This window comes from Taeniopygia guttata, chromosome 1, assembly GCF_048771995.1.
Source record: "Taeniopygia guttata chromosome 1, bTaeGut7.mat, whole genome shotgun sequence".
NCBI classification, from domain to species: Eukaryota; Metazoa; Chordata; class Aves; order Passeriformes; family Estrildidae; genus Taeniopygia; species Taeniopygia guttata.
The window spans coordinates 61,947,495-61,960,635 of NC_133024.1; the positions used below are offsets into that span (position 1 = coordinate 61,947,495).

Consider the following 13,141-nt stretch of genomic DNA (forward strand, 5'->3'; position numbering starts at 1 on the left):
TTGTCTCAGCAGAGCCTTTCCATTTGCAGAAGTATCAGCCCTAACTCAGTAAATTTAGACATCTGATCAGGAAATACAAAATTGAAGTATTAATTTTCGAATTCAGTCTTGGTTTTTTATAATTTAGAAGGTCAAGAGTCTCAAATGCTCCTGAGAATCTGTGAGCAACCATTGTTCAAAAGCAATAGCTTAAAATGAAATCTAAAAGTCAGAATGACAAAAATTATTAGCTTTAAAGCTATTTTTAAACTGATAAACAGCTTAAAAAATATCAAAACACTGAGCCTGAATTTCAAACTAAAACAGATGGTCCAAATCCATCAGGGTTTTCACTTTTTTTGTTTCTTAGAAACTTCAGTTACGCTTTAGCAAAATCACGAAATGTCTAAGGCATTAACATTTATTAGAGACTTTCCCCTTCATTGCTCAAGGCAGTACACTATCAAGTCAAGTACACAGAGGTATTGAACAACTGTTCTGATCATCAGTTACATAAGAACTGCATCATCTTGTGCAACTTACTTGTCCCACTCACATTTTCAGTAACTTTGGCTATTTTTTATTATCCCCACAGAATTAATCAATGTAGTTGGCAAGTCCTATAGAACCAAGTGTATTTTATGCTTTCGCACAATTGATGATGCCCAAGTCTCAAACACAGCTGAATACACTGGTATCACAACAGTATTTCAGTCAATTTATAGCAATTGAACACTACAAAAATTACTTGGCCTTTAAGGATTTTCAAATGTATGTAGACACATACCACAACCATGCATATACATGTAATGCAGTACTAGTACTAGGGAAAGACTATGCTTTCAACTTTGCTAGATCAGTAAATTCTTTCCTATTACTTGATAAGAAGCAAAATGTATTTAAATGGAAGTCTACCCGGATTAAGCTACTCTATCACCTAATATTTAGCACAAACACACTGTGAAACTTTGATCTAGCAAAACAGAAAGAAGAATACGCTGGGGGTGCGGGAGTGCAAAAAGGGCAGTCCAATTCTACTACAACATTTTTATTGATTAATATGAATCCCACAAGAGCACTGTAATTCTGTGGCCAGACTAAAAAATAAAGCACTTCTAAAATCTGTCACAGTCTTATCTAATTGACTGAACCTGCCTGATAAAACTAACTTCTGCAATTGTATTTATTTATTATGTCTATTTTAGAACTGAAACTGATTCCTTGAAGTGGAAGCACCTCAGTGTCAGAGAAACTTCTGTGCTTTCAGCCCAAGTGAGTAAGAGCTGAAGAACATACAAATTCTGTACAGGCTTAAGATCTGACAAAGATGGACTTCACGCACAAAGAAAGTTGCTAACTCATCTATCGTGCTGTCCATAAAGATTTCAATATATTCCCTTGACGCTGTTGATTATTCAATATATAATACAGTTTTGCAGTGGTAGCAGTTCTGTCTTAGTAGAAGATCAGATATTTGTACAGATGTATTTCAAGATCACTTTCAGAAGTCACAGAAAAAAGTTGAACGAGAGCTACACCAACCAGTTTGAGTTTTACACAGGATGGCTGTTTTGAAATATGTTAAGATTTCAAGCCATAAAAAATTTTAATACAAAACTAGAAATCTCCCTTGTTGCCTGACAAAGGCAACAACACCAGTCACAAAAAGAAATCTATGAAATAACTTAATGAAAGCCCCATTCCAGAAATTACACTATCTCCAAGAAAAAATGCCCAGTGTTTTTCTGAAAGGGCTGCAGACAGAAGTATGGTTCTTACTATTAGAGCTAGTCCACAAACACACCTGCAGTATGGACAAGCATCAGTTGTCATCATACTGAAATCTTTCAGCTCTCCCTGCAGTACCCAAGAGGGGAGGACTTGTGCTCTGCCTTTCATTCACGCTAGGCAGCTGGGAATACTACCTCACCAACAGACAGGTTTCAGAAAGAACACAGGAAAATTCAACACCTGTTAAAAGATAATTTGAGGGATTGCCTCACTACAACCGAAAGAAGAGGACTCTAAATCTTAAGGGGGAAACAACTACTATCAGAAAAGAAGGTGATAGCAGCAGGTTTTAAAAGACCCAAGTATGGTCTCAAGAACTATAAAGATCTAGTTCCTCTGTATATGTAATAATATACACACCCAGGCTGAATAAAAAGATCACACTTCAGCTAAGGGATGAGGGAAAGAAACAGGTTTGACAAACGCTTAAGGAGTCTTGACTGAGCCCAAAACAGTAATTGTACCATGAAAACACCAACTCTCAACACTACCACAGATTCTCCCAAATTCTCCCACGTGTTTTGCTGTAGTTTCAGCTGCAAAAAAGCAACATTTATAAACTATTTGGCCAGAATAGCCGATCAGAGAGTACCTCACCTATGTAAACTTGTATTTTACTTTGTAATTGGAACATCAGCCAGCAGAGGGGGCACAAGTTAATAAAAATCTATCCTCATCTGAGGGGAATTGAGTAACAAGAAAACCTGATGTGTGCTCTGTTTGCATACTACCTCAAATCACACAGGAACAGGTTAATACCTCCTGTCTAAATCCATATATCTAAAAACCCTAAATATTCTTGTGTAAGTAGAAAACAAGAAGTAATCCCTCACATAACTCTAATTTCTTAAAATACGTTTAATCCAATAGCTGGTTCATGGTTTCTAGACAACATGAAAACACATACAGTCATTCCACTTCTTCCTTTTTTTGCTGCAGACTGCCCATCTTTGGAAGGCTCAGCCATGAACACTGAACTGTATTATGGACACATTACCTCTGCTTTTGAAGCTAGCCTTTCCCTCCACCCCTCACCCCAGTATTCTATCTCAAATTATTTTGTCTTTTCCAGAAGACATTAAAAACAGAGTTTTAAAAAGGCACAGTAGAATTTATCAAGGGCTGAACCTATGCTTCCATTAACACACCATCTCCCTCCCCCCACAAAAAATAGAAAATGCTTTTCAAGCAGCAATGATTTCTCCTGCACTCATACTCTGAAAGTCAACAAAATTGCAACAATTTTACAGTAAGGAGAGCTAAAACAAAAAATCTTTTCACCATGAGGCAAGTTTACAAAACCTAAATTCAGCTGTTCTGCTCCATAGACTACAGCAAGGTTATTGTAGGCAAATTAATTTCCCACATTCTAGACAATTCTTTAGTTAACTACATAATAAATACCTAAGAGTTACTACAATGCCCAAGACATGGGCTAGTGACTGGAATACCTATGTACGATTACAAGTTACATGGTTTCAGTTTCATTTCTTACTAGCACTACAGACTAGCAGTAGATTAAATAATTTGTGCTCACAAATATTAGTGTTTGTACATACCACTGTTTGGTGGCATGAAGCTTCCTGCATTTTGGGAAACCAGGAACAAGTTATAGACTCAAAAAAATTTAAAGAAAAATCAGTTAGCAAAAGGTTTTCAAAGCCAAACACAATTGTAACAGCACACTTTTCCTAAGGCTGAGTCAGAGATCAAACTCCTCAGCACATCAGTTGCAGAACTAAGGGAGAATTCTTGAAACAACCATTATGTCCATAACACAGACTACCTAAGGTCCATTTAAGAAAAGGAAATTTAAGGTATTGAGGAAAATAAATGGGATGAAAGCAAGTCATTTTCCCCTTGGTATTTTTGACATAAGCATTATCTCCAAAAATTTTTTAAAATAGCCATTTATGATTTCGACTACTGAAGCTCCAAACATGTCACCTTAAACTAGCCATGTCCAGTAAAAGCTGTACAGCAAAAACCAAAGAGCCAGTCAGATATCACTTCTATGATTAGAAATACTAGAGACAAAACAGCTATCTGAATTGCACAAGAGGCATCAAACCCATTTTCAAAAACAAAGTTACAGAAATATATCTAAGCATATCAGCTGTTTGCTTTGCTAAAGATTGCAAGTTTGTGTTCTATAGGCAATGATTTCATTGCATATCCATCCTGAAACATGCCACAAAAAATTCACTGTGTTTAGTATTTTTATAGATGCTCATAAGTTTAAACATTGATTTTCCAAGTCTGGCTCTGAATGAACTGCATAAAGACTATTTAATTGCACAACTTCAGTCATTTTGGAACTCTAGCAAAAAGTCTGTGCCAAGAACAAAACCAAAACTAAGAGCAAGAAAATAAGAGGCAACTCAAAGCAGCCTGAAAATTAGTTTCAAGGCAAGAATAGATCATTTTGGAATACACAATCTCCATATTGAATAATCCACATGTGACAACAGAATGCATGTGTTAAGGAAGCAGTTTAAGACTCTATTCATGTTGAACAATAAAGGAATCATTAATACATAGTAGATTTACTAAGACCTCAATCTTAAAACCTCAAGACACTTTCATGTGCCTAAATCAGAGAGGTCCCAACATTAGTAAGTCACAGAGTTTCAAAAATCACAGGTTAATATATAGGTTTGTCCTCTTTCATTTAAGAACAGATCTAATTGAGTTTTAAATATCACATTATATAAGTGATAATTTCTTCATTAACTTGCAAGTGTTCCAATTTAGATTAGGCCCTTGGTAAGTTTCAGAAACAATTCAGTTCTTCAATCTTTCACAATTACATCACAGTTAAAAAAAAACCACACACATGGAACAGGGATTTGATAAATAATGAATTCCAGAAAGTAACCAAACATTGACAAATCACATTGAAATGAAGAACAAAATTCCACTAACATTTGAAACATTTAAGTACTGATATGACAGATATATACTCCCAAAATGGGAAGAACTTGTAACTTTTGCTTAAATTAAATGAATTGCCTAAGCAGCAAAATCAACTGAGATCACAACTTGTATCTTATTTTGAAAGTAACATATAGAAAAAGATGCACCTTATCAGTTAGTTACAGGTTAATAAATGCATCTCCACTGGAATCATCTGAAATTGGATAATCAGCCAATAAGCTACAGGAGTTTTCAAAGTTATTTGAGTGAACATAGTAAATGCAAGCTCCTAAAAATAGGTTCTATTTGAGCCTTTATAAACTTTTTCTAAGAAAAATAACATAATCTATACCAAGCATAACTTTAAAGCCCGCTCCAAAGACTGAGTTTAAGATTATTTTGGTTTTATTTCCTAAAAATTTTTCTGAATGTTTTATTCCAAAAATAACTGACCTTGCCAAGCCCTGGATCAAGTCCCTAATTAAAGAAGCCTTTCTGCTTCACAGCTGGTTCTAGCTCAGTCAGTGCAATTCACAGACTAAGCCAGGCCTCTGTTCTCCATATGCCGGAGAAGGGTAACCAGTCCTACAGTTGCCCACACACTAATTAGAGGAAAAAAAAACCTAACCAAAAAACACGCCACCAAGGAGAAAAGACAGACTTGTATACAAAAGTCGCCCCACAATTTAAGGAGTTAATAATCTAGGGTACTGATAAGATGACTTAAAGTAGCTTATTTGACCTATGAACACAGAGCAATTCTTCAGAGTAACTTCGCAAAGACTCCCCCACAATTCCTTCCTGGAGTTTATCACCACAACAGCAGAAGCAACTTAGCTGTTCTAAACCAATTTTGAACCAACACAGTTCAGTTTATTAATCTCACTGATCAATCACTGATTTATTTTACTACACGAAGTCACTCAACTTGAAGCAAGGTTAGTGCAACTACAAATCCATTTGGAGGCCACAAGTTCCAGAGCAGGGATCTAGGCCAAGTGTGCCTTACAGACAGATGCATACCATCAAGTTGGCATTATGAGATTCAAAGCTGGGAGGGCAGAACTGTTGCAAGAGAGATGCCCACTTCAGAAGACATTATCAGTGCCCTATGCAAGTCCATTGACATATTCAGTATTTGTTCAATGTAGCTGGACAAAATGCAGTGTATGCAAATTATGAATGAACATGTTATGGCACTGCTCCTTCCAAGTCAAATTTGTTTGAAGTATCTTGTTTCTACTAGAATAGATTGACAAGATTGTTTACATTAGAAAAAATAAAGTACTTCATGTAAGGTTGTTTCATATTGTTTAAAAACATACTGGATTGGAATTAGACAAGTAATTTTAAAAATTGCTGAACTTTGTTGTGCTGGGAAGGCTTAAGGACAAGCAGTTCCACATCAGAATGTGAAAAAACACATTAACAGTGCTTGCTGTAGCTCTCAATAGAGGGTATTCTAAAACAAAACTAACTAAAAATTTCAAAGATAGCATGTTTAAAGGTTATGGTCTGAAAGGTGTAGGTTCAAACCAATAAGCTTAATTTCATCATACAGCAGATGAGAATGATTGATTTCTACCAGCACTTCATATACAGATCTTTAACATCAGTAGGCATACAGGTTCATGTTAAATCCATTGCCATTCCACAGAAAACAGGAGACTGTGAGAAAGCCTCTCATTTCTGCCACTATTACACTTGTGATGTTGGTTATTACCATCTGAAATTCTCCTATTTGGTTTTCTTGGGGAAGGGAGGCAAAAAAAAAAAAGAGACCAGGAAAGCTACTCTAGAAGTGCAAACCTCTGCCTCTACCAATATGAGAAGCAAACCACATGAGCAACTGTGCCAGCATGACAAAGCAGGAAATGCTAACCTAAACTTTGGTTCCAAATTTGGAAGCACATGCAGCACATGCCATTTCAGGGCAGTACATTATGATCCCAAAATAATAAGACAAAAGTCATACTACAAAGGATTTTGACTTTTGAGAATAACAAAATCCAGTAACAATCCTAAATGGCTCTTGGTAAAACAAAACTTTTCAACACCTTAAAGAAAAGAGAACATATCACAGCAGAAGCATAATGTAGTTCGTGTTAGGGAACAGTATTTCTTTCAGGTGTGATTTTTTGTGATTTTATAAGCTCAGGCGATCCTAGACAAGCATATAAGCAAGCAGACAGCCTAGAATGTGTGACTTAAAGCTGCCTTGTGTCTACAAGTATGATCAGACATTATCTCCTAGGTATACTGTTTACCTGTATTTGGAATGCCACAGTATTTAAGCCATTGTGGCAAAACACCCTGAACTCTACAGACCAATGCCCAGTTTTACTGAGGGAACACATCAGCAATTCTGCTACTGTAGCTATAAATGGGTCTGAACACATACTCAAAGAACCATCAAGTACCAGTTAACCTAAGATTGTGTTGTTTAATGCTCATACATGGCATGACCAAAACCCCTGGGAAAACTTAAGTTATTTAAAAACAATGTCATCATACACAGGATACCTTCCAACTTCCAGCTCTGAGTGTATTCTTAAGTTTCCAAAATATTCTTTATCAGTTGAATTCCATTTGGATTTTTGCTTTTTCTGCCAAAAGATTTTAGTTATGCTTCTATGCATATGTGATATACACTACAGAATGAAAGGCTTGCATCAAGACTACATAGCCTGGTAAGTCATGCAAACAGTGTTTCATGTGCTATCCAAATCCAGGCTGCATCTTATTCATCACTGCATGAAAAATACCTAGTCTATATCCACTTGTATCAGACACATTACTTGACTTTTCTGTTTCAGAGCAAAGTTAGCATGTGCTTTTGTTACATTAGATTCATTTAAAAGTCAAACTCACTGCATAGCAGTAGTAATGCTGCTGAAAAATGTGCAAGATACTCTAGTGATATGAAAAAAAATTCATAAAAAGCTTATACTATTGAAAAGCACTTTCTATATGCAGTACTAAAGAAATTTTACCCTGAAAAAAAAAAGCAAGAATACTTTGAAATCCATTCAGTTAAGTGTATTTTATCTTCTCAAACCTTATTTTATGCAATACTGCTGAAAAAACAGTAAGACTTATCACTTCACAAATAACAGGCAATGTGAAACACCCAGTTTTAGCAATTTCAAACATCCATCAGATTCCAGCTTTGGTACCATTGATATACATTTTACCTACCTCAGATTCAGTACTGAGTGTAAGAAACCTCACTATAAACTGTAGGTAACTGAAGCTGATGGTTCATTTCAACCATTTGTTTACATTTGCACTCTACTGTAACAGCAACTACATTTTGAATGTTGTCTGTTACCACAGAAACATCTATCAGTATTTAACCTTCCTACCAACTATAACAAGCTGTACATTTGCTATACCCAAAACCATTTGGTTAAATTGTGACTACTCACGTCTTGATGAACAAGAACACTTACAAGAAAAAAATCTGCCAGTAAAAGGCTTGGTATTTCAGACTACCTGAAATAATGGAAAAGCTGAATTGGAAAAAATAAGAAGTCAGTTTTCTAAGTGTAAACTGGGCTAATGAAGTACAATATTTTGTGTGACGTGACAGTAAACTCTTACTGAATTTTGTGTGTTTAAACTGATTTCCTCCTGGAGACATCCAAATGCTGTATTTTTTCCTAAGCTCTCCATAGAAGTGCAAAAGCTGAAAAGGATCACTATTTTTAGTGAATGCTAAAAGCTGACACCCCATTTGAAGTTTTATTCTTCTGCTATCATAACAAAGCATACTAAAGCAGAAGAAAAACTTATGGGATCCAAGAAGTATAACACTGAACATGCTGCAAAAGTTTAAGGAACAGCCACCTTAATAGGTGTACTTTTCAAAATTAATTTTCTTGACAAAAGCCTCCAAAACAGACGGATCGAGCAACCCCTCAGTAAGACAAAACATTTATAAAGCCCTACCATAGCATTTGTATCAGAAATAGTCTATGAAAAAATTTTCCAGGCTCTTGACAGATTAATCTAAGTGTGTTGACAGTGTTATTTAAGTTCTAAATGTGAGATCCTGTGATCAGCTGATCACATGGTACTTCAGTCATTATGAGTATCTAATCCAGTACCTATTTGCTTAAAGAGAACTATGATAAGTGCTCATAATACAAATACAAACATTAAAGTAGCAAGAAAATATGAAGCAGATTTTCCCAACTCCAGAATGACAGTTCAGCCATCATTCTTGTTCAGAAGGTCAGCTGATGGAGAACTCTGGTCAACTCTGAAAGAAATCAAGTATACTGAGTCACTCTGCCATTTAAACTAACAGTCCACACTCAGCAGGGGTACAAGACAGACATAACTAGACAATCCCATCAGGCTTGTATCATGTCTTGTCAGTAGCATGTGTAAGAAAAGTCTGTTTTACAACTCATTTTCCTGTAACAAGTAGATCTTGGCAAGTAACTTAGAAGTTTGTCAATATACCAAAATATAAGCACGACAGTCAAAAGATTTTTAGCCAGAGAAATTTCCCACAGAAGTTTGGATTTTATTACATCACATACCATGCCGAAGATGGTCTGTATGTCACTTTTTTTTTGTCAAATTATCTTCTCTGACACATTCAGTCTTCAAATATCTGCCTGCTAAATTTCAGTTAACTACTGTTTTATAGTGTCAATATTTGCAGCTGCTTTAGAAAAAAGTTAATCAGCAATTTATGTTCTGAGGGAAAACTATTTCAAATTCAACTGAGCATTCTGACCACTTTTATTTTCCTGGATTTTTAAGTTTCTCATTCTATGCATGGTTAAACACCCATTTGTCTGGAATAAATTTTAGGTGGTAGACAAGACTAACAGGAAGACGACAGGCTATCAAGCCATAGTTTTAAAGACCAATGTGAAGATGAGGACAATTAGCTGCTCTAGATCTCAAACTGCAAATGCTGAAGGATCATTTAAGTGGAATTTGTGGAATTTGATTTGTAAAAAAATACTGTTTTGGTTAGAATAGCTAAAATGGGAACCTTTGACTTCAGCAGCAGATGACCTGCCACTTGCAATACACTAATCTATTTTTTGCAGATGCTAAAAAGAAAATTTCTATTTAGTCACCTGACTGCACATTGTGAATACCTCTTCAAAAGCCAGCTCCACATGTGGAATGGAGCAAACACATGCTTAAGTGACAGTGGGTTCAAGCCCAGAGAGACTTACAACCAGAACAGATCAAAGAAAAAATCTTTGCTTCACAGGCAAAAGAGCAGCTATTGCAGTAATAAACACTACTAGGGAGTCAAAACAATCATGACACCTCAACTGCCCACTTGAGTAGCTGAGCACAGCTGTTTCACTTAGAGCAAATTATTTGACATGGGTTTAATTAGAGTAATTATCAGTAGCAATGGGAAAAAGCAGTATTTTGTGTAGGGACCTACATGGGTTAAGTGTTCAAGAAAGATTAATATAGCACTTGTAACTAAAGGAAAACACCAGAAAAATGGGAAAATTACACACAATGTATAAGGACATCAGATGGTCATAGGAAAAAACCCCATGTGTGGAACTAGCCCTTTATCAAAGTTTCATCACTGAGGAGGCATTTTAAGAATGTTTAAGCTCACTTGATCATTTCATGATAAAGCCATATAATGCAGCATGACAAATTTCCTTCACAAACACACGTGGCATGTTATCATAAATCCTGCTTAGACTGGACATAGTGGGGGAAGAAGGGGGACTGGTGTTCACAACCATATTCCCATGTTAAATACGAAGAGCAGAACTGAGTATTAATCCTCAGATAGTGGACACAATTACATGAGAATAACGAACAAAAAGGAGAGATTCAAGTTGGTATGCCCCACATGAAAAGTACTAGCAACATCCTTCATGTGAAACAAATCCAGGCTTTGACCCAGCAACAGAAAGAACTCTGTATGAGCCCTAAGGCACATGTTTAACCTACAGTGTCTGTATTTTAGCAGCTTATGAGCATTCTCATGCTCACACCAAAAAAATCCAGTTTTAAAGGGATAGTTGCAACAGCGAGATTTAAAAAGCACAGCTTCTCAAGGCTCTGATACAAAAGGCAGGTTTATAAAAATACACCTATGCAGAGAAATGTTGTGGTAAACTCACTCGAAAGACAGTGTTTTGAAAAAGTGCTCCTTCCAGTACTTTTGGATATGCAGTGTTGTTAGAAAAAAGGCTCATCTCCCAAACTGTTCAGCACTGTATAAAGAAAGCAAAGTTTTCATAACCCTATCATGCTCCCCAGCTAAGGTACTGAACACAGACTCAATAAAGAAAGGAAAAATTTGAACTGAAAAGGTCAACTTGGAGGCTATATCACAGCTTAAAAGCTGAGAAATGACTGGAATTAAAGAACAAAAAAACTAAGTTGGGTACCAAACTCACTAGCTGTATTTCTTCAAGCTAGCCGAGCTCTGCCTACTTTGAAGTCCTCACACGGAATATTCCATGAATATGCCACTTTGGACAACTAGCTAATTGCTGTCTCTGGGAAGTTTGTGTTTTAAGATTTTTCCACCTAGTAACAGTCAACCTACCTGCCCATAGTTGTCTATGCCAGTTACTAATCTATTTAAGTTTAATAAATCAAAAGCTGTCCTTAGGGACTGGCCAAGAGTCGTAAGTCCTTCAGCTTGAAGGTTTTTCAGTTCATTCATAAATGTTGCATGGTTTTCCTTCCAGCCAGCCTGCAAAGAGAAACGTGAAAAGATTTATTCCGCAGATACAAATTTTGCTTTCTTGTTAGGCTACAAAGAGCCTTCCCTGCTGCATGCAGCTCACTACAAATGATAACAAAACACCTCAGAAGTTAGTAGTATTTGATGTTGCTCCAAAAAAGCCTAAAATGATGCATTTCTCTTAATCCTCAGAACTCCCCATTTACCAAAAGGGCATTTTCGCTTTGTTCCACAGGACAAATTTCTTTGAGGCCACCGGTGCCCAAACCTTAGAGTTATATACATCACCCTCCCAGAGCCCTGCCCAGATGGAAGCCAACCCGCTGTGAAGCGACCGCCAACAGGTTCACCGTCCTGTGTCAAGTGGACCCACCGCCCCCTTCCCCCGCGTCGCCCCCGCCCCGCCGCGGCGGGGCCAGGGAAGTGCCGTCCCCTTCCGAGTCCGGGGCTCTCTGGGCTGAAGTCGGTCGTTCCCCCGGCTCGCCCCTTCCAAGCCGAACTCTCCTTGGAGTTGCTGTCACTTCTCCCAACTTGAATAAATATCCCCCACAGTTCATTGCTGCTCGCACACACCGCACAGGGGAAAAGCGTCGGCCATGTTGATGTCAGCGCCGCCGCCGGAGCCCGTGTGTGCCGCGCTCCCCCGGACCGCCGGCAGCCGCGGCGAGGCGGGCGGGGGGCGGACGGGCCGGAAGGAGGCCGGGGAGGAAGGGGGGGTGAGCGGGGGTTACCTTGATAGCGTAGGGAGGCTCCTCGAAAGTGACCAGCATGTACCTGTCTCCCCTGCTGGCCGGGTCCCGGGCTCGGAGCTGCGGCGCGGGGGACAAAGCAGAGGGTGAGCCGAGAGGCGGCGCCGCCGCCGGAGCCCCCCGGGCTCGGCCCGGCCCTCCCCTCCCTCCCGCACACACACGCACTCGCTCGCTCCCGCCCTCGCCCCGCGCCCCCGGCCCAGGCAGCCCCCCGCTCCCTGCCGCCCCCTCCCCTCCCCGCGCAGCCACTCTCGCTCGCTTTCTCTCGCCTCCTCTCGCAAGGCAGAGCCCGGTACCTTCATGAAAGTCTCTACAGCGCCTTTGGCTATGTCCAGATAGGTGGTGCCCAGATGGGTGCGCTGGTTCATGGAGGCGGACGTGTCTATCAGGAAGAGTAAGATGGGCATAGTGCGGAGGGGCCGGCGGCCGGACGGCTACATGGACAGCGGGCGGGGGGCTGAGGGGAGAACCGTCAGGGGAGGTGAAGGGAAGGAGGGGAGAGAGAGAAGACGGGGGACGGGAGAGGAGTAAGTGGCTGTGAGTGCTGTGCACGGGGAAGGGCGCCTCCCCGCTGCCCCTCTGCCGAGGCGGGGGGGAAGGGGGGGGCAGCCCTGCCTGCCCTGCCCTCCTTTGTGTGAGGGGCCTGCTCAGCCCAACACAGGCTGGTTTATGAGGGAGAGGCGGATAGGGCTGCGCTGCTGGCTAACCTTCCCCCCACCACCACCTTCCTCCTCCTCCACCGCCCGCCCTCCCCTCCCCCTGTTGATGTTACTCAGAAGTTTCAGGCGGAGCAGCCGCAGCCCCGCTACCCCAGCACTTTCTCGCTCTGACTGAGGCGCTTCCTCGCTCGCCTCCCGGTTTTAAGGCAGCCAGGGTAGGTCGGCCCCGCCCCCAAAGGACACGTCCCCGTCCCACGTGACTGCCTCCCGGCTCCACCATAGGGACCCGGTATCCGCTCATTAGCATATTCAAATCGGAGGGGCGGGACGGCCGCAGCGGGCGGGGG

At 39.9% G+C, this 13,141-nt stretch overlaps 1 protein-coding gene across 5 annotated transcripts in view; it reads right to left on the minus strand.

Moving 5' to 3' along the window:
• The window catches only part of INTS6 (integrator complex subunit 6), a 38,597-nt gene extending 25,617 nt beyond the window's left edge, over nt 1-12,980 (minus strand). For 2 of the 5 annotated variants that reach the window (XM_012569788.5, XM_041716229.2), the window contains exons 1-3: nt 12,432-12,874; nt 12,118-12,195; nt 11,246-11,395 (exon numbers count right to left, since the gene is read on the minus strand). In XM_012569788.5, coding sequence (XP_012425242.1) covers nt 11,246-11,395; nt 12,118-12,195; nt 12,432-12,542 — 339 coding nt within the window. In that variant the 5' untranslated portion in view covers nt 12,543-12,874. Of the gene's footprint in view, nt 1-10,814; nt 10,908-11,245; nt 11,396-12,117; nt 12,196-12,431; nt 12,877-12,907 lie in introns of those variants that run through there. The other 3 variants (XM_030273149.4, XR_003960515.4, XM_072929362.1) reach the window with 3 other exon arrangements.
• Between the last annotated feature and the right edge of the window lie 161 nt (nt 12,981-13,141).